Here is a 22,721-nt window from a genome sequence, read left to right on the forward strand (position 1 = left end):
AAAGCTTCACTCAGAAATGTCCAGCCTCAGGCTGGAGAGATGGCTCAGTGGTTAAAAGCACTGACTACTCTTCCAGAGGTCCTGAGTTCAAATCTCAGCAACCACATGGTGGCTCACAACCATCTGTAATGAGATCTGATGCCCTCTTCTGGTGTGTCTGAAGACAGCTACAGTGTACTTATATATGATAAATCTTTTTTTAAAAAAGAAAGAAATGCCCATCCTCCATGCAGGAATCAATAGTCTTCACATAACAGGTGGGGAGAAGGACAGCTAGACCACACAAACCACACAGCATTCATTTGTTAGCTGATGCTTGCAAACAGCAAAATACTTATGAGTGTATAATTTCTCTCAGCCAACTGACTTGCTCCATTGTTACCTCTTTTCCTACATGAGAACCTAAAATAATAGAGGACATAGATAGTCATAAAATGTCACAGCACATGTGGTTTAGAATTCCACACTGGAATTTTCAATATGTAACACATTCCAGCCTGAGAACCCAGGAATGTTTTTATATATGAAATCTCTTGTGCACAACAACAGCACAAAGCTAATCTATTTGGAGACCACAGCTGAAGCGAGGAAGAATCTGGAGTTCCCTCGGCCTGCTCCTTATGGTAGTAGCCCTCAGACAAAGATAGAAAGCCACTGCTCTGGTTAAAGACAGCAAGAAATGATTGTTAATTTGGCAAGGCAGCAGACATGAATCTGCTCCCATATGAACCACAGAAAAGAAAAGTACTAGAGCTGCAAGATTTTCTGAACAATAATGCCACTATAAGAAGTTTTACAGGGGCTGAAGAAATGGCTCAGCAGTTAAGAGCACTGGATATTCTTCCAGGGGTCCTAAGTTCAATACTCAGTACCCACATAGCAGCTCACAACTGTCTGCAACTCTAAGTCCAGATGATCTGACACCCTCACACCAATACACATAAAATAAAAATCAGTTATATTTTAAAAAGAAGGCCTATGTAACACAAACTCACAGACACCCCTTGTATCAATGCTCCCTGATCTCAGTGGAAATCCTGCAATGGTTGTTTACAAGGGTGAGAGTCTGAGCAACATATAGCATCACTCTGACAATCATCTTTCTTAAGTCTGGAATATTCTAGGTAGTTTATTCCACTTCTAAACTTTCCACATATAATGCATACAATATTCTTAGATGAGAATAAAATAAAGATATAAAATTCTGTCCAAATTATTATTTAAATGTAATGAAATTTCACTGAGAATTATGGCAGAATTATTGATCTTAACAGTTACTGTACCACTCATCTGCAAAATTAGGAGAACAGAGCAATTCCTTCCCTCCTCCCCTATATCTTCTTTTGTTTTGTGTTTTATGAAGACAGGGTATCTTAGACTGGAGATTCATAGTTCAATAGATAAGAGAACTTGCCTAGCATACATGAATCTCTGGTTTCCATGCCTAGGACAGCTAACACATATCTGTAAGCCTAACATTCAGAAGTTAGAAGCAGAAGGATACAGAGTTCAAGGTCCTCCTTGGCTATATATATAGCAAGTTTGAGGATAGCCTGGACTATATGAGACCTTGTCTCTAAAAACAAAAGCAAAAGACATGATATCTTGCTATGTACACTAGATAGACCTGGAATCCATGATCCTCCTGTCTCAGCCTCTCAAATACTGGGAATACAGGTATACACCACTACAACAAGCAAAATATATCCTTAAAAGTTTAAAATGATAATGTTAGTAAGGTAGATATAATCTTGATTTCCATTAATTCTATGATAATACAAATAGCAAAAGTTTAAGTATAAGGGACCATCAATTGAACCAAACAGAAATTCATGAAATAAAAACCAATTTACTTAACAACTTTTGGGGAAAACAAAATCCCTTACTTTACACATTTAACTGAAAACAGAGTCTAAATGTACTGTTGAATATTAAACTATGAAAGTGCTAAAAGAAAACACTGGGCTTATGATTTATAAGACTTCTCCACAGGAAAAACTTTAGGTATGATACTAAAGGTAGAATGCAGAAAAATAAAAGGCTTGACTACATTTTTTTTTCAAAACTTAAATTCCATAACAATAGTAAATTTTTGAAAAGTTAACATGTTAGTAACCATATGTCTTGGCCTATTGCTAAGAGCATTGTGCTGGTTACCTGTATGACAGTTTGCTCATCTGTTGCAGATGGGCATTCAGATTCCCAGTTGCTGCAAGTAAGAGCCCCAGGTATGGAGGAGAAGGCTTCATTGGCCTAGAGGAAAACTCAGGATGGAATTGGACACCAACGAAATATGGATGACCTGAAATGAAAGCAAATACAAAGTGACTGAGTCAAACAGGCAGGAGACTGACTACAAAGGTTGGCGTATCATCAAACATACTAAGTACTGACATGACAGCCCTGCTAACAGAGTTACTTTATGATCTATGTTTGTAATAAAATTCCAAATTGTAAAACAAAGTTCACTATATTAGAGACCAAGAATTCTGGGGGGGTGGGGGGTGAGGATGGTGATGATGTCAGACTAAGGAAAATGAAGCAAAAGCTTTTTGAGTGCAAAGATAGTCTCCTTAAACATCAGCCTGCTTTTCTCTTCTTTTGAGACAGGGTGACATTGTAGCACAGGCTACCTGTGAACTTTTCTGTAGTTGAGAATGATGTTGAACTTTTGATATTCCTACCTCTGGCTCCTAAGTGCTATCTATGATTATAGGTGAGTGCCTCTACATGGGGTTTATGCAGTGCTGGGAATGAACCAAGGCCTCCTGCATTCTAGGCCAGCATTCTACCAATGTAGCTACATCCCCAATCCTAGCCTGATTCTAGAAGGCTTTCATTGTTGTCTCAATTTCTATGGTGTCCCTACACTTCAAGATTCCGGTGACCCAAGTCCAAATCTTCCTGTGTATCCCAGGCTAGCTTCAAACTTGTATCAATACTCCTGCCTAAGCCTCCCATACTGGAATTACAGCTACATACCAGGTCCAGCCCTCTTTCTCTGAAATGGCTTCAGTGCACTTCTTAAAAAGTCTTCTCCATTTCACCGGCAAGGTTTCCCAGGATAATCACGTACCTAGCCCTCTGTGCATGGAAATGGCAAAGACAGAAGCCTTTCTAGTAATGGCTTCTTGTTAGGGAGTAGTCACAGCACCATTAAAAAAAAGAACTGGTACCAGCATATGAAGCCTATGCCAACATCTCCCCTGAAGTAGTCTGAGTAACTAAAGCTTTGTCTTTCAACATTGCAATGGGATCACAGCTTAAGGCAGCCAGCATTCAAGTTCATTTTCCTTATATCTTGTAACACTTATTTAATTTTATGTATATGTGCCTGTACATCATGCATATGCAGGAACCCATGGAGGTCAGAAGAATCCACTGGACTGGAGTTACAGACAGTTGTCAGCCACCATGTAGGTTCTGGAAACTTCTAACATGGGTCCTTTCCAAGAATAGTAAATGTTTTATATATAAATATATATATAGTAAAAAATATATATATATATATATATATATATATATATATATATATATATATATATATATATTGGGGGAGGGAACAGAAAAGAGAGCAGCCCCTATATTAGGACTATTCAGTGGCAGCTTCTTATTCCATGGGGTTAAAGAAGACCTTGAGGAAATAAAAGTTGTTTGGAAAAATCCAGGTGTAGTTGCTTTGTATGCTGTGATGGGTAGGAGAGATGAAGTGAAGTGTGAGATGAAGTGAAGTGTGAAGGCCTCTCACACCCACCATCTTGCCTCAGACTATGTCCTGGAACACTGGGGAAGAGAAAGTGCCACTTTAATTCCTGCTTCTTGGAGTTGTTTATGGCCACGTAGTGATAGAGGACCACAAGCAAAAAAAAGTGACATGCCCAGCATGTTGTCAAAGATGGTGAGCTGCAAGTCCTTCTTTATCCTGACTAGCTCCATTCGACTCCTCCGCAAATATTCTTAACCACTGAGATATCTCTCTAGCACCTCGAGTTAGTTTTTAACTCCTGTGCTTCCTGTATTGATCAGCTCTTTACAAGTGAGTATATATTATCATAGGGGAAATAGAAGTGATTTTTAGTTTAAGGCTCCTAAGAAGCTCCTATATCAGAAATTCATGATATAAACAGAAAAGTGCCTTTTCCCAGATTGCCAGAGTCCTCTGTTTTGGAACAACCAAAGTTAACCTGGAAGCATTTCCAAATCTGGATAGGAATTTTCTGAGATCTCAATTTCTTCCCCAAATTAGGACTCAAAATAAATCTATGTCTATTTCCAGTTTAGGAACACATACTTTGAACTTGTGTCTACTACCATAATTATTATAGTAGAGCATGCTCACTGTGCTACACTACCAAAGTTGAAGTATGTATCAAACTGAAGATAATAATATTAAATGTTTTATAGACAAAAGTAAAGGTAAATTCAACTCATTCAGTGCAATGCTGTATCAAATGATACCGAAATCTAGTATGGGGCCAGCAAGATAGGTCAGTGTGCATGACAACCAGAGTACAATTCCCGGGGGCTACATGATGAAAGGGAAAGAACTAGCTCCTGAAAACCTGTTGTCTGACTTTTACACATGTGTGATGACACTCCTGAACCCACATGACACCCACAAATACCAAATCTTAAAAAAAAAAAAGCTTTGTATTTAAGAATCACAAACTCTCGTCACTAATAGAGACCCAAACTACCAACCACAATAAGTTATCTACATTCGTTAAAATTGAAGGCTGGGGAAATGGCTTAGTGGATAAAAACATCTTCTAATCAAGCATGGTCTTAATTCAAATCCCTAGCATCCATGTAGAAAAAAGTTGGGCACCTCTGCTGGTGCCTGTAGTCCTACCATAGGAAGGTAAAGACAGGAGTATTTGGGGAACTTCATGGCCAGCCAGCCTAGCAGAAAATGGAGAGTTTTCAGTTCACTAAATGAGCCTCATTTCAATGCAATAAGATACTGTGTGATAGATACAATGATATATTTGAGAATCCTGGAATTTTTGTTTCTTGAAAAAAAACACGGAAATATTACAAGTATATGTTATTGTTTTAATCCCAGTTGTGGGGATAAGGGTCTGCTTTGAACTGACTATGATTTGCCTCATGCTCTAACAGAAGTGTGGTTTTGCCAGCTGCAAATAATTTCTGAGCTTCTGTCACATTTGGAATTCTGGGAACTTTTCAGAGGGTACATAAGTTCAAGGGCCCTGAGAGGTGGGGTGAATAGTTGTTGGTCACTTAAGGTTATTTGTAGTTTGTTAGTAGCAGTGATCAAAGAAGAAAAAAAAGGAAGGAAATTAGATGCAGGAATCTTTCTTCTTCTCTATCTTTCTTCTCTCCCATCTCCTCTCTCTCCCCTCTATACTTGTTTGTCTCCTATCTAATGTTGAGAGGTGAAACCAGAGGATATAATGGGTGGGTAAAAGAAGAACCCACATAGTAGCAGACTAGCTACTATGAAGAAGACACTGATGTCTTTGGACACTCTGGCCTTTGCAACTCCCCCCACACACACATACATGCACATGCAAATTAACTGAACATTCAATAGCTGGTAGCCACTATAGTTTCTTCATTAAAGCAAATTCTACTGGACAGATCTCAGATCTGAGCTCGGAAAATCCAGTGGAGGAATACTCTATATTTAAGCAAAAGCCTCCTTGAATTAGAAGAATGCTCAGATATGAAAGCCTGGTTACCTCTCTCTCTCAACAAAAGAAGAGAAGAGTTGAATGTGTTAGAACAGGGGTATAATCCCAGCACCCCAGAGGTGGAGGCAAGGAGATCAGGAGTTTATGGTTATCTTCAGCCACACTTAAAGTTCAAGGCCTGCCTAGGTTACAAGAGACCCTGTCTCAAAGCAAAGACAACCACAAAAAGTCAATGTTCTCATTAGTTCTTATTGTTAATATGATATAGCTTAACCTAGAGCCACCTAGGAAAGGGGAAACCTCAAATGAAGAACTGCCTCATCTAGACATGGCCTATGGTCTGTAAGAGATTATCTTTATTGATGATGGAGGATAGCTAACAATGAGTGGCACCAACTTTAGGTAAATTGGTTTGGGGTGTATAAGAAAACTGAGCAGGATCTGGAGAGTAAGCCAGTAAGCAGTATTCCTCTATGGTTTCTGCCCTGACTTTCCACATTGATGAACTGTGACTTGGAAGTATAAGCCAAAAAGAAACTTCACTTAGTTGCTTTTGGCCATAATGTTTATAACAACAGAAAGCAAACTAGAACCTTCAAACATAGTGGTATAAGTCTGTGTAAGTCCAGCATTCAGGAGACAGAGACAGGAAGATAACCACAAGTCTGAAGGTGAACTTGTCTACAGTGCAACTTCCAGGTAAGCCTCAGCTATTAGTAAGATCCTGTCTCAGTAAAGCAAAGACTAGAACAAAACAAACAAAACAAGGGTGGTAGAAAATGGCTCAGCAGGTAAAATTGCATGCTCCCACCAAACCTGACCTGAATTCCATTTCTGGGGTCCATGTGGTGAAAGGAATGAATCATGAATTGTCTACTAACCTCTGTATACACAAGCCATAGCATGAGGTCTATCCTTCATGCCCACACCCACAAATAAGTAAACAAATGTAACAAGTTTTTTTTTAAAAGAAAGAAAAAAGTTTATTTTAAAAAGGAAGAAAAGTCTTCCACACTTAGAGAATAAATTGAGCAAAATGATTTTAAAGTGAAACACATTAAACATTATAGCATAATATCTGGGGATGTGTTAGAAAGGAAAAAGACAGTCCTTGTGTTTCTGCAGAGCTCCAGAGGAAAGCTGTGACACAGATCATGTCACAGCCGGAAACTGACTATTTAAATGAACGGATCATTGCTCAGAATCATTTTATTCCAACAAATTCTCTATGTGGATATGAAGAATGATGAAAGAGGTTTTCTTTTGATGATGTCCTATCAGTCAAGCAAAGTACCTTTAAAAATAATGCTCTTAATCACTTTAAAGCAGATTCTGACATTCTAACAAATCTCAAGCCTTGTTCCTCTCAGAATCCTTGCGGGACAGTAGAAACTCCTGAATATGCTTCTAAAGGGTACTTAAGATCAAAATCTTCTGGGGAATTTTCCTTCATAAAATGAATTCCCTCGTAGTGAGCTTTTTAAAAACTGCAAGGTTTTACAGCAGCTCTCATTTCCTTTCCAGCCTTCATTAAATCCGAGGTGTCGATGGGAATCTAAATCTTTGTGAATAAAGAGGCCTCTCGGTGTTTGCTGACAATAAGAGAAGCAGGGGAAGGAAAAAAGAATAAATACTTGAACAAAGTAAACAAGCAGTTACTGTTTAAGGAATTCTCTGCCCTCTTCTCACAAGCCAAGAGAGGCTGCTAGCCTTCAACAGTGATCAGTGGTCATGTTGTACTATGCGGCTGGGGGCCCCACTTTACTCCTCTGGGGGAAGGTAGCTCCACACTGCAGGTCCCAGGGAAGGCTGCTTCTGGTGCACACTCTGCCTGGGCTGTAGGGGTTCGGGCTAGGAATCATGGGAGAAAATCCCAGGGGAGTGCTGCTAGGCCTGTGAATTCTGGCAGGCCAATGCTCAGCCTGGTGCTGAGATTATAGCCCTGCTGGCCAGGGCCATAAACCCCTGCCTACCTGTTAGAAAAGTGCAGAGCCTGTGATAAGGATCTGGAATAGAGCTTTCACGGAGGACAAAGGAATCAGGACCACAAAGGAGCCAGGACCAAAGAGAAAGTTTCAACGTGTGTCTTTATTTTCTCCCACTTCTCTCCTTTGTTCTGTCCTTTTTAAACAGCCCGGTATCCAACCACCAGATTCCCATATGTTTGCCTCTAAGATTGGCCATAGTTGTTTTTCTAATGCTACGTGTGTGTGTGTGTGTGTGTGTGTGTGTGTGTGTGTGTGTGTGTGTGTGTGTTAGGGAGTGGATGATCTGGCTAGAGTCTATGTCACTCTCTCCTGTGGAGGTGGGGTTTGGGGTTTGCCTAGAGCCTTGTACATCTGCCCCACTGTGGTGCATCCAGGCAAAGTGGATTTGCAATCGGGAGTTCAGAAAGCACCTACAGGTTGGCACCTACTGGTTTACCTGTCTTTAGGGCTTCTACTGACCTCAACCTCTCACATTTCCAACTTTTGCCCTTCAAACCCACATGGTCACACTTTAATTCTACATTAAAGACCCCTAAAACAGCATTACTATCCTAATTCAAATTTCTACACAGGGCCTAGAGTGCTTTTCAGCATTCCGAAGGCAGAGGCAGGTGGATCTCTGAGTTCTAGGCTAGCCTGGTCTACAAAGCAAGTCCAGGATAGCCAGGGTCTGTTATACAGAGAAACCCTGTCTTGGAAAAAGAAAACAAAACAACAACAAACAAGACAAAACAAATAAAAAAACAAAAAAAAACTCTACATAGAAACCAGACAGGGTGGCTCACACCTGTAATGGCAGGGCTTGGGAAGCTGAAGCAGAAAACATCTCAAGTTGGAAGTCAGACTGAGCTATACAGTATTATTTTAGTACAGTTTGAGCTATGGGATGATATCCTGTGACTCAAGAAAACAAAATTAATAATAACCACCACAAAATAGACTCTAGGCAGAGGACCCAATGGAAATAGAGAAAACTAACATGCTTTCATGGTGCTATGCTAACAGAAGGAGGTTACAACCTGAGTTACTCTCCACCTCCCAATACCTAGTTCAATGGCCCTAGACATGTTATTTAACCTCTCTACAGTCCAGCCTCCTCTATAGAAGGGAATTAACATCCCTTTATGAGGTACACAGGCACATATATGTGTGTGTCCCTAGCAGGGGTTTCAGGGTTAAGCATCTAGTGAGCAGGCAAAGGGTCCAGGTATTTGTGTATATCTGTGCTTGTTTACTTGTTTGAGTCAAGACCTCTTTGTATAGTTCTGGCTGGCTTGAGATTCATCATGTAGACTAAGCTAGTCTTCAGCTCAGAGATCTAGCTTCCTCTGCCCACCAAGTGCTGGGATTAAAGACATGGGCCACAATGCCTGGCTATTAATTTTTATGTCAACAAGGTCTGGAGTCCACTATGTAACCCAGACAAGCTTCAAATTTGTAGGGATCCTCCTGCTCAACTTCCCAAGTCCTGGGATTACAGGCAAGCACCAGTACACCCAGGTTAGGCTACCCTTTTGGAGTACCTAACATGTATTTCACATCCAACAAATTAGAGTGGTTTCTCCAGCAAATTAGTATGAGTGGCCTACAAAGCCAGAGCCTTGTCCTGCTTAGGAAGTAGAAGAGATGGGAGAACCTAGAGGCAGGGAGAAATGTGAGGACAAGTCAGTTGAAGCCATCATGCAGGGAGACTAAGGTGGCAGGGACTGGGAGGGTAATCTCAAACACTTTCTTTGTATTAGTAGAATCACTTGACAACTGATTACAAGTTGAGTATGTCAAGGAGAGAAAGAGCTTAATAGTTCAAGCCTGGTAATCTAGAAGAGTAGTTCTTGATCAAGTCCATTTGCCAGTGTCTACAGATCCTTCTTCTTGTTGTTTTTGTTTAGTTGGTTTGTTGGATGATTGGTTGGGTGGTTTGGGTTTGGCTTGTTTTTTGAGACAAGGTCTCTGTAGCCCAGGTAGAACCCAATATACCTAAGAAGAATCTTGAACTCCTGATCTTCTTGCCTTTCTACCTTCAAAGTACTGGGTCACCAACATGCTCCATCATACCTGGCACTGAGGCACTGTGGATTGAGTCCAGGATCTTGTGTGTGCTGGACAAACACTCTGCCAGGAAGAAAAACTTTTTCTCCCTAACTCTGTAAAGATGTTTTTGAAGTGCTAAAACTAAGGGGTAGGGAGTATCAGGTCTGCTGTTAGTATCCATTGACCAGAGGTCAGTGATGTTGACAATTACCACACAGAACACAGGACAGCTCAACAATAATCTTTCGCCAAATACCAATGGCAAAGAAGGTAGAAACTCCAAGGAGAGGAGACTGATGGTACAGTAACAAAAATCATCTTGAGGAAGGGTTTGGAGAACATTTATCTTTAGTTTGTCATAAGATGAACATGCCAGGCGAACATTAAGACAAACCAATCAAGAAGAAAGTCCCCCGGGGGCTGGAGAGATGGCTCAGTGGTTAAGAACACCGACTGCTCTTCCAGAGGTCCTGAGTTCAAATCCCAGCAACCACATGGTGGCTCACAACCATCTGTAATGGGATCTGATGCCTTCTTCTGGTATGTCTGAAGATAGCTACAGTGTATTCACATACATACAATAAATAAATCTTTAAAAAAAAAAAAAGTCCCGAAGTATTCAAGTTTGTCAAATGAAGTGTGGTCTAGACTGGAGGTTGCAAATATTTCTATAAAGGGTTGAATAACAAACATTTTAAGCACTGCAGGCCATGACGCTCCTTTCCTAACTCCTCATCTCTCTCTCTCTTACTGTAACATAAAGGGCTGTGTCAGAAGCAAGGTCACTCTGACCATCCCTGCCTTTGTGAGCCTGCATAAAATCTTGGAGTTACCCTGCCAAACAGTAGGTCATAATACCCTCTTGCCTGACAGGCATGATAGCCCACGCCTGTACTCTAGCACGTGGGAGGTAAGGCCAAAGAGGATCAGGAATCCAAGGCAAGCCTCAGCTAGGTACTGAGTTGAAGAAGGCTAGCCTGGGATACATGAGACTGTCTCAGAAAAACAAAATAAAACAAACATCGGGAAAAGAAATGTTCATTTCAGAGTGATTCTACCTTGCATCTGTCCTAGACAGTCTATTACACCTTTTTGCTTCATCACATTTTCACAAAACTTCCTAATCCTCTTCAAATCTAAGAATTAAAAGGTTTCCCTGAATCTTTAGATCTTCATTTCTGAAGACCCCCATGTCAGTCTTATAAAACTAACTCAATTTGTTACTCTTTGTGATAGCTAATCTTGTCAACCTGACACACCTGGGAAGAGGAAGCCTTGGTTGAAGACCTGACTGAATCCAAGAGGCCTGTGGTCATATCTGTGGGGCACGTTCTTGATCGATAATTGATAGAGGAGGCCCAGCACCTAAGAACCACAGCTGGTGGGGGTGGGCTGTATAATAAAGATAGCAGAATGTAAGGTTGGGAGCAAGCCAGCAAACAGCATATCTCTATGGTTTTTGCTTCAAGTTCCTACCCTGAGTTCTTCCTTAGCTTCCCTTGATGGACTGTAACTTGTAAGATGAAACCAGCTCTTTCCTCCCTAAGTTAGTTTTGGTCACTGTTTATCTTATTAATGTATAAGAGTAGCCCACATGGTCTCTCTCTCTCTCTCTCTCTCTCTCTCTCTCTCTCTCTCTCTCTCTCTCTCTCTCTCTGTGTGTGTGTGTGTGTGTGTGTGTGTGTGTGTGTGTGTGTGTCTGTGTCTGTGTCTGTCTGTGTGTCTGTGTCTGTGTCTGTGTGTCTGTGTGTCTGGGTGTCTGGTTTTAGTTTTTAAGGCAGGGTTTCTATGTGCAGTCCTGGCTATCCTGGAACTCACTCTCTAGTCCTGGAACTCAGAGATCAACCTGCCTCTGCCTCCCAGGTGGTAGGATCAAAGGTGTGTGTCACCACTACCTGACAGTGGCATTGGTTGAGGCAGCAGGAAAGATGAAGAACTCAGAGTGTAGTGGAGAGAAGATGAAGCTTGGTGCCATGTGTCGGAGTTGGAATCCTGGAAAAGACACCATGAAAGGCCACTGATGAAGGTGCAACCCCAGCTGCGGTGGAGAACACAGATTACTGGAATTTCCAGGACTTTGTAACAACAGCCAAGGACAGTGGCAGGTGTGGAATGATGCCAGCCAGGATATATAGCATAAGCAGTGTGCTGCAAGTGGGAGAGTCAGAGAAATGGGACTACCAAATCCTTGGGATCTCAGAAGATCAAGAATCAGTCCTAGATTGTGGACATGGAACGTTCTTTTAAGACTTTGGTTTTGCTTTGATAAGATTATACCTGTGCCCTGGTTCTCTCTTCAAATAAGAAAGTATATAATCTGTTTGTTTGTTTTTAATTTTACAAGATCCCAGAGTTAAGAAGCTTTGGATTTTTAAAGAGACACTGAACTTTTAAAGCATTAAAATTGTTTAAGACTGGATACTTTAAAAACTGGACTGCTGTATATTGTGAGCCCAACACAAGATAGGAAAAATTATGGTTTAACAGTGATGTGTTTGAGTATCACATTGGCAAGGGGTAGAGTTGTGATAGCTAATCTTAGTTGTCAACTTGACACTCCTGGGAAAAGAGACTCTCATTTGAAGAACTGCCTCCATCAGATTAACCTCTGGTTGTGTCTGTGGAATATTTTCTTGACTGCTAATTGATGCAGTGGGGGTAAGCTATTGTAGACAATACCATCCCTAGGCGGGTGGTCCTGGGCTATGTAAGAAAGTTAGCTGGAAATGAGCCTGAAAGCAAGCCAATTCACAGTCTTCCTCTGTGGTTGTACTTCAAGCTCCTGCCTTGGCTTCCCTTGATGATTGAGTATATCCTGTAGGATGAAATAAACTCTTTTGTTCCCATGCTGTTTCGGTCATAGTGGTGTATCATAACAGAAACGCTAACTAGAACTTGTTTTTTGTTTTTTATTTACTTGTTTCTTTTCTTCCAGAGTGGAGGACCGAACTAAGGGCCTCCTACCAGCAAGCCAAATCCTTATCCCTTGCTTTTCTCTTATTAATCATGAATCACAGGAATGTCAGCTGTGACCTTTATGATGAGTGAGGAAAAGATCATACCTTTCCACCCCTGCACCAATCTCCAATAAGACTATTTATGAACACAGAAACTCAAATGTCACATAATTAAAGAATTATTTTCTCATGTAATAAATATTCTTTTAAATGTTTTTAATCATTTGAAAATGTGGAAAAAGTATTAGAGTTCAACACACACACACAGACACACACACAGACACACACACACACACACAGACACACACACACACACACAGACACACACACACACACAGACACACACAGACACACACACACACAAACACACACACACGTGAGCAGACTGGAGCTAACCCCTGGCCAAGACAAAAAGCTAGGTATAGGGCTGAATGAATGTGAAGATTGCTCTTTGCCTTATGTCTTGTCAGTAACAAATGTGTGCTTTTGGGTCTGTGATTCCAGGGTCTTCTAGCTCAGCCATAAACTATTTCTGTGCTACTTATTTATTTCATGTAACCCAAACCTGCCTCAAAGGCACCACAAGCCCAGGCTTGCCTTTAAATCAAAGAAATCCTCCTGAATCAAAAGTTTCCAAGTCCTGGGATTACAGGCTCCCTTCTGTGTTCCTCCTCAATAGGAGTCTAGTGCTTTGTGGTTTGTTTGTTTTAAGACAGGGTTTCACATAGCCTAGGCAGTCCACACTATGTAACCCAAATTCTGCTTCTCTGGCCAGGATTACTTTACAGGACTATGTCACCATGCCCAGGTTATGAAGTAGATCCCAAATTAGTCTGTGATAGACAAAAAGGTGTTAGGTCATCGTGGAGCTTTGTAGAAACAAAGAACCTACTTACTTGTCAATTCAATAATTTCCATCCTCTTCCCATCTACATCCTCACCGACAAAACAAAGGTCTTTATTCTCAAATTGGTTGATCAGGTTAGGGTTCACCTGGAAAAGTGAGAAATGCAAGACTTTGAACTATAGAGCAATTTAAAAAAAAATTAAGCAGCTTCTAAAGAGGTCCTGGACTTTTCCACTGCATCTTCTACTTAATGTCTACATTCAACATCCCAAATCTAATTTTAAACTCATGATGAACCTGAGGTATGAAGTCTAATTTAAATAACATAAACCTGGAAGGTTCATGCTGTATCACTCAGAGATAGGACTCAAAACCAAGAACTGTGGCAATATAAATATTCTGAACCAGAACTGTGATAGCAGTTCCTTATAGACATCCTGCATCTCCTGCTTCCCCAACTTAAACACCCTTAACAATCTGTGACTGTAAGACCATGAAATTCACCCCGGTTCCTGGTGGAGAGAGGTTGAAGACCCGGGGACCCTAAGGGACTGTAGGTGCTTCCCTAAAAAGAACACCTAGGTAACCAGGCTGCCATCACTAGCCACAGCCCTCCATAGATTCGTGGCCATCATCACTGGGGGAGAGCGGGGTAGACAGGCCAGCAGCTCTTTCTCTTAGCCTATGTATCAAGATGCAGCTTTTAGCTATTGCTCCAGCTCCATGTGTGCAGTTGTGCTTCCTGCTATAATGATGATGGACTAAACCTCTTAAAACTGTTAACAAGTCGCCAATACAGTGTCTTATTTTATAAGTGTTGCCCTGGTCATGCTGTCTCTTCATAGCAATAGAACAGTGATTAAGACACCCATTCTTCTTAGCTGATATTGTGAAAACTCAAGTTTAAGGCCACCAATGTTCAGCATGACACTGGCAATGGTATGAATTCACAGGCTGACAGATAATTAAAGTGGACCCAATTAGGGCTGGGAATGTAACTCAGTTGGTGGAGTGTTTGCCTACCATGCATGAAACTAGTTCAATCCCCAGCACCATATAAAACTGGGTATGGTAGCACATCATGCCTGTTATCTTAGCACTGAGGAGGTAGAGGTTGGAGGATCAGGAATGTGAGGCATTCTCAGGTATCTATGGAATTTAAAACCAACTTGGGATACATGAGAGTGTGTATTTTTTTGACTGGTGGCACAAGCCTTTAATCCCAGTACCTGGGAGTAGGAGGCAGAGAGATCTCTGTGAGTTTAAGGCCAGCCTAGTCTACATAGGCATTTCAGGCCAGCCCAAGATACATAGTAAGATTCTGTCTCAAAAAAACAAAACCAACAGACCAATTTTTAAAAAGAGCATGACCTAATCAGACTGAAGAAAAATTCCATGCTTTAGTTGCCACTGGCAACCACCTCACAATGATGAGAGAGACCACTCTGGGCAAACTAGGCACACAGAAAAGGGAGGCTGAGAGAACCACGGAAACAAGAGTCCTCTTGTACCATGCTTCAAATCTACCGATGATCTGAGCGAATAACTTTCCTTGTTGTTTAAATTGGTTTGAATAAACAACAAAAAATAATTCTTATTCTTCAATACCAAATAGATCATGATTAACTAAGTAATACATTATGACCATATACAGTTCCAGATGTCATATCTGTTACAATCTCAGCAGTTAACTCCTTTGAGGGCACTAAACCTCGAGCTCAATGTGAATTTCAGAAGAGGCTCCCAAAAGCTATAATCCACCATACAAAATCCAGACACCTATTCCAGTGCCAGCAGCATTTGGCTCCTTGTTGGATGCTATCTATCTTTCTTAAAGCTGAGAAACAAGTGGCAGGAGTTAAGGGAAATGGTGAGCTTGTTTTGGTTTACGGTAGTCTTTCTGCTGTGCCTGTCCAAATGCATTCCGGTTCTATGATACTCTGCCATTATCTACTCTTTCATCACAATAGCTTCCTTTGATTATTTTCTCTGCATGCTAGGAAAATGTTAGCAGCCTTCCTTGCAGATGTTAGGAGCTGGGCACTTTTCCCAAAGGGCCCACTTAGAACTGCTGGGATTCACTGCACCAGGCATACACATCCCTCAGTAATTCAGATGAAAGGCATACCTCATACCGATGTCGGTGTCTTTCTTCTATGTAAGGAACATCACCGTAAAGCTTCTCTGTGAAGACAGAAGAATAGAATTAGCACTGAGTGATAAACCTCAGAAGCACACCAATGGCAAGAATGTAGAGAACGCCTCTGTGGTCTCCAGCAGAGGCATAGAAAGGATCAGACTCCAAGAACAATCTAGATTTTATCTTCTGGTAGAAAACCCTGTAGCAATTCTCTAGTCCCAGCCTACCCAGTACTAAGATTTTAAGAACACACCACCATGCTCAACTCTTCATGTGGTACTGAGGATCTGAACTCGGGTTCTCATGCTTTCATGGCAAGTATTACACCCACTGAGCCATCTCCGCAGCACCTAGGCCCAACTTTTATTAGGTGCTGGAAAGGTGCTCAGGGCTTTGTGCATACAAAAGAAGCACTCTACCAACTGACCCATGTCCCCACAACCACCTGCATACTTTCTTACACTACTGTCCACATTTCTGCATAGTCTGCCCTAAAAGTATACTTTGACCCTAAAATATGACTTTTGGACAAGGAATGTAGTTCACTGGTGGAATTTTTGGTGGTAGAATGTAGCGTGCACATTCTATTGTAGCGTGCACAAGATCCTGAGTTTGGGCTGAGAGATGGCTCAGCACATGCAAGCATCCACACATCATAAAGCCTGACAACCCAAGTTCAGTTTCCAGAACCCATGCGAAAAACCAAATGTGGTGCATATCTGAAATGTCATCATTCCTACAGCAAGACGTTGGGAGGAAACAAGGAAACCAACTAGAAGCTTTCCAGCCTCAAGTACACAGCACAGCAAAGAAAACAAGACAGGCCTGCCTCAACGAAGTCAAAGGCCAGAATGGACTCAGACGTTCTCTAACGTCCATACATGCTCTGTGCCACATATGTGCATACACACACAATTATATAAACACACATATGCTATGGCACATATGTACCTATAAACACAGACACACACAGAGAAACACAGATACACACATGCACACACACACACACACACACACACACAACTTTCAGAGATTCTAGTACTGCCAGAGGTTTGAGGTGGGACTGAAATGAAGATGAAGATTTAACCTCAAAGATGTTCACTGCTGCAGTAACAGAGAACAGAGGGAAACAAGCTGAGCATCAAGATAAGAGTGGTGGATTAAATAAGAGCACCTCATTTCCCTGTGCTTCTTAACCAGAAGTGTGTGGCTGCAAATCAAGCAAGGAGGTAAACAGCCAGGAAGCTGCACCACTGCAGCTCAGAGCAGTGCCTTCAGCAAGACCCTGGGCACAGTAACTATACGATGGATGCTCAGTGACCACAGGATCATATGGACAGAGCCAGCTCCATCAGCAAACTCCACTCAATTAGGTCACAATAGTGGAACACACCAAGAAGGCAGCCGTCATGGTGCAGACCCCAGCACACATCCAAGGGACAAAATGTGCTGCAGTTACTGTCAAACTCTTCAGAATCAGGAGCCAGGCTCCATTCAGTATAGAGGGTGACTATTGAATTCTCAAAGACATTATGAAGCTGGAATAGAAAGTCTCAACTGAGAAAGACCACTTCAATGCCTGTGACTTCATCTGAGCTTTTGACTTAGAACCGAAAAAAATGCCACTTCCATGCCTCTGTGTTTGTGATGACCATAGTCACGATTCTATTTGCAGTTCTGTCCACACAGACAGAGTGTGGTGATGAAGTGAATAATAGTGAATAGTCGGATGTTTTAGTGGGGAGCGTTGGGGCAAAAAGTGCCTTTGAGAGAACTCCATCTGAGGTTACTACCAAAGGGTAGGGTCATTCGGGATCACTTTGTACGATTGATTCATAAAAAACAAAGACAAATGGCAGAGTGATACACAGCTGGAAAGCATGGAGGCACTATATCAACTGTGTGAAGTTCAGAAACTGCACGGTTTGAGAACTAGTATCCAGCTTAAGGCACGCTGTATCTGCTAAGGTGTCTATTTCACAGATGATAGGAAGGGGAGAGAGAAGAGAGATACTCTGAAGCCAGACTGAATGGCTTTAAATCCCTCTACACTATTTAAGAGATATCTGCTTGGGGTAAATGATTTAGCCTCAGTACCTCAGTTTTCTCCATTTGTGAAATGGGAATTATGATAATCCTTACTTCACAGGATCGTTATGAGGATTAAATAAATTGAAGTATTAGAACAGTGAGGAAATCAAATATATAACCATTATTGTTATTTCTAGCTAATGAAATAGAGGCAGAAAGAAAGGATATAGATTGTAAGTTCTATGTGGCAGAAGACAAAATAGGGACCTGTCTGATTCTTAAGAGCAACATTTAGGATACAGCAAGTAGTAACAGGTTTGTCCTGAACAAATGACACATGAATATATTATGTGTATAGTGTGTGATGAAACATTTCTGGGAAATTTGGTATTGATTTATTTATTTATTGGTACTGAAAATTAAACCCAGGCCCTTGTATACACTAGGGAAGTGCTATATCATTGACGGCTACACTACAATTTTTAAAAATGACTTCATTGTGAAACAAGGTCTCACAAAATTCCCTAGACTGGCCTTAAACTTGCTTTGCAGCCCCATCCAGTCTTTGGATTTGTGACTCTCTTGCCTCTGCCTCTGGAGTAGCTGGGATTACTGGTCTGAGCCAGCACATCCAGCTATTTGCAATTTTTATTTTATGCATCCAAGAATCCTTCTCAATTGGTTACAAACCTACTAGAAACAAATTCAGAAAAAGCAACCCATGGCAATATTCTCATAGTTCTGTACTAAGGATAAGCTTAGGGGCTAGTGAGGTGGCTCAGCAGTTAAGAGCACTCATACGCATAAAATTCAATTTTAAAACACTAATACCGAAAGCCACACTTACAACGGCTCACAACAACAATGAGCATGTCAACCTTATAAAGACCCATAGCCAACTGAGGACGGTGGGGAGTGGGAAGAGCACAACGATTGTCTGGTGTCAGTCGCCCTGAAAACATGCACAAGTAACCTTAGAGACATTCAACAGGTTATATCTATTACCCTGTCATATAAAATCCACTTGCTTTTCCACATTTTGTTTCTCTCCCTGCCCATTCCCTGCCCCCAGCCTTAGCATCTTGATCTCCAATAAACCTTTCTTTCTACCCATGGAATGATCCAGTTCAGTGGTTTTACTGTGCGTTCACTTAGACTTGCAAGGCAAGCACTTTAGCAAATGAGAGATTTCTTGAGCCCTCTAGCCAATATTGATTTAGCACTTGTAGACAAAGACACTTTCTTCTTGTTCTTGCTCTCATTTTTCTTCTTGTTGGTGGTGTTACTGTTGTTCTTCCTCCCCCTCCTCCTCCCGTTGTTCAAGACAGAGAGCACAGAACCTTATTTGAAGGCTATTCAAAGCAAAAGAGACTGTGGAATTTTCCTCTCTAAAATTCAGCCATTCCAAATTACACTGGAGGTCGACAGTTGGCTCAGTGGCTTTCTAACAAGTGACCTGGATGACAAAGCTACTGTTCTATGTAAAACGGTCAATGGGTCCTAGGGTGTGAGAAGAATAACTGAAATGCTGCACATGGTGTCTTCATTCCTGACACTGTACCCAGTCAGGAGCTGAGGGTGGAAGCATATGCCTAGAACCCCAGCCCCTTGAAGGTAAAGGCAAGATGGAGAATTCTAGACAAGCCTGGGCCACATAGTAAAAGGCATCCTCAAAACCCAAGGGCTAAAGGTGTACCTCACACACAAAGTCCTCTACCTCCAGCATCACAAAAAAAAGAAAACAAAAATTTAGAAAAAGGGCCTGCTTCCAGCTTTCTCCTTTCCTTATAACCTTTGTACTTTAATGTCATTTCCATTTTTATGAAACAGCTCAGTAATTTTCAATATCTAAACAGCTTCCCTTGCCCTAATTTTATATTTTTACAGTCATATTTTATGCCAACTTTATGTGTCTTTTAAATTCTATTTTATGTGTATGGGTGTTTTGCCTGCATACATAGCAGGCATTTAAGTGCATACATATGACTGCCTAGGGCCAAAGGGAACCAAAAGAACATCTGATCCCCTGGAACTAGAGTTACAGGTGGTTGTGAGCCACCTTATCGGTGCCTGGCAATCTAACCCATGTCCTCTGGGAAAGCAGCCAGTGTTCTTAACCTCCCAAGCATCTCTCCAGCTTAGTTTGTCTAGTTTTCAAGGTTAAAACATCATAATTTAAATGGCATCCCTGCTTTTAACCCTGCATTGCAATGCTTTGTTCTCTGTCTTGGATTTTGGATTTTGCTTGTTGGGTGCTGAGGTCATGTGTTAGGCGAGCATTCTACAACTGAGTTATACTCCACCCAAGCCTTTTTGTCTAAGAAAGGCTAAGAAGACAGGTGTAGAGGAAAAAGCGAGCACCTGTAAAGCACAAAGGTTATTTGTTCCCCTCTCCTCAAGCCAGTCTCACCCCTATCCCCCCTCCCCGTGCTGTGGTTTGCCAGAGTCTTATACAAGATCAGCAAGAATTCCACCAGGGAGCTACACCCCCAGCTCAGCTGATTCCAATTCTTTATTGTTGTTGTTTTCTTTTGTTCTTAACTGTAGCCATGATAGGCCTGAAATTTGTAGTGGTTCTTCTGTGTCTGACTCCCAAGTGCCAATGGCACAGACATGCACCACCCAGGATCTATTTGTTTTTGTGGGTTTCTTGTTTTCTTGAGACCACGTCTCATGCAGCCCAAACTCAAACTCACTATGGAGCTGAGAATAACTTTGAAGTCCTGATTTTCTTGCTTCTAACTCCTGAATGCTGAGAGCTCAGATATGTATACCCATGGCTGCTTTGGTTACTGCTGGGGAATCACACCCAAGGCCTCATAAATTTCTGGCAAGCACTCAAAAACTGAGCCACCACATTCCTAGCCCCTGACCACCGATCTTTTTTTTTTTTTTTCCTTAAGACAGAATCTCATTATTGAACTCTGGCTAGCCTAGAACTTGCTATAAAGACCAGGCTGGTCTCAAACTCACAGAGCTCCAAGTGCCTCTGCCTGACATGTACTAGAATCAAAGGCATGTGCCACCATACCCAGATGATCCTGAGTCTTAACAACAGGTCACAGACTGAAGTTGGGAGCAATCTATGACAGGATCACAGATGAATACAGTAAGTGCTAACAGCCCCAGTAGAGCAATGCCTTCTATGAGCTAGACAGTGGCCTAGGGGCTTCCACATGGAATCCAGCTTACTCTCATAAGAACCCTATAAGGAGGCATTCCTCTTATCCAATGATTCCAAGGCAGAAGTTGTAGCCACAAGTAAGTAAGCACCTCCAGTGCTTGAAAACTGAGAAGCAAGGGGATTTCTGAGAACACAGTGTCTCAGAACCATTATACTAGTCATTGTACTAGACAGAACCAGTGTGATGAAAAGGACATGACATCCTATTCTTTTAAGATGAAGGAGGGACTTATGAGCCTCTATATTCACAAGCACACTTTAGCACAGGATTTCCCAGCAAACAAAAGCAAGAAGCTAGGAAAAGAGCTTCTTGCTTTTTAGCACCTACCCCCACAAATACCTCACCTACCTCCCCACCCCTGGGGATATGAACCCTGGTGGGGGTCTGTGGAGAGTTGCAGCAGTGTGCCCCAGCCATGGACTCCACTGTTTTCATTTTGCACAGGTCTCTGCATAATCACAAATTACTCTGTTGTAGACTTAAAACTCCTTAGTAAATCATCTCATTAACTAACTCAGACAAGGATTTTTGTAGTTTTGTTTCTTTGTTTGTTTTTAACTTCCTAACACTCTAATCACTTTAGAAAGAGGAGGCAGTTTTGTTGTATCATGCTTAGACAGGAAAAAAAAAAATAAAGGAATAGTCTTTTTTTTTCTAGCCCCTAAAATATTGTTCTTTCATATCCCCATTTCTTTCAGCTCTCAGACTTAACCACTCCACAGTGCCAGGGCAGGGATTCTACCTCAACTCCAGCACTCACTCAGTGTCCTCCTAATTGGCCTCTCCACTCTGTTCTTTGGAGAAAAACCCACCTCCTTTTCTTACAATAAAGCAGAACCAACCACTGTAGTCAAGCTCTTCTGATGTGGTTGGTTTGGTTTGGTTTGGTTTTTTCAAGACAGGGTCTCTCTGTGTATCCCTGGCTGTCCTCTGTAGATCAGGCTGACACTGAACTCAGAGATCCACCTGCCTCTGATTTGAATTCTCAATCTCTCTCTCTCTCTCTCTCTCTCTCTCTCTCTCTCTCTCTCTCTCTCTCTCTCTGAATACTGATTATATTTTACATATACATACGTACAGATCTGTTAAGTATGTACATGGTATACATACATTTTCAGATGGGTATATGCATATGTACATTTCTCATGGGTGTGGAGGCCAGCAGTCCTTTTCTGGGACTGTCTTTCTCAATCACTCTCTACCTAACTTTTTGTGACAGGGTCTTTCACTGTCTCTAGAACGCTCTGATTTGGACAGGCTGGGTGGCCATGAGCTCTAGGCCTGTCTCTTCCTGACCCCTCCTGTGCCCCACTGCTGGGGTGACAGATGCATACCACCTTACCACATGGGGCCTGGGAATCTGAACTTGGGTCTTCATGCTGACAGAGCAGGCACTTCACTGACTCAACCATGTTCTTGTCCCCTAAAGTTTTCTCTTAAAATGTTACACTTCTGGGACTGGAGAGATGACTCCACAGTTAGGAGTGCTGGGTGCTCTTCCAAGAGAGTCCCTATTTGATTCCCAGCACCCACATAGTGGCTCAAAACTGTAACTCCAGTTATAGGGGACCAGGTGCCCTTTTCAGACTACAGGCAGAACACACACACAGAGAGAGAGAGAGAGAGAGAGAGAGAGAGAGAGACAGAGAGACAGAGAGACAGAGAGACAGAGAGACAGAGACAGAGACAGAGAGAGAGAGAGAGAGCGAGTGCAAAGGAAAGAAATGCAATTTTCACCTTAGCCACACAGTCTCCTACATTCTAAACTCAGTCATCCTGCTGGAGATAGAGGTATTAGACTGAGCAGTATTCAACCCCACTAACTAGATAATCCAGACAGATGTTCTTTCTAGGAACTGACATTTATTTTAAAAACCACACTCAA

The 22,721-nt window shown here is 41.7% G+C and overlaps 1 protein-coding gene across 2 annotated transcripts in view; it reads right to left on the minus strand.

Moving 5' to 3' along the window:
- CTPS2 (CTP synthase 2) overlaps positions 1 to 22,721 on the minus strand; it is a 114,404-nt gene that overhangs the window by 21,948 nt on the left and 69,735 nt on the right. For both annotated transcript variants that reach the window (XM_080910970.1, XM_080910971.1), the window contains exons 15-17: positions 15,609 to 15,664; positions 13,530 to 13,626; positions 2,158 to 2,302 (exon numbers count right to left, since the gene is read on the minus strand). In XM_080910970.1, coding sequence (XP_080767096.1) covers positions 2,158 to 2,302; positions 13,530 to 13,626; positions 15,609 to 15,664 — 298 coding nt within the window. The remainder of the gene's footprint in view (positions 1 to 2,157; positions 2,303 to 13,529; positions 13,627 to 15,608; positions 15,665 to 22,721) is intronic.

Source organism: Micromys minutus, assembly GCF_963924665.1.
Source record: "Micromys minutus genome assembly, chromosome: X".
Taxonomy (NCBI): Eukaryota; Metazoa; Chordata; class Mammalia; order Rodentia; family Muridae; genus Micromys; species Micromys minutus.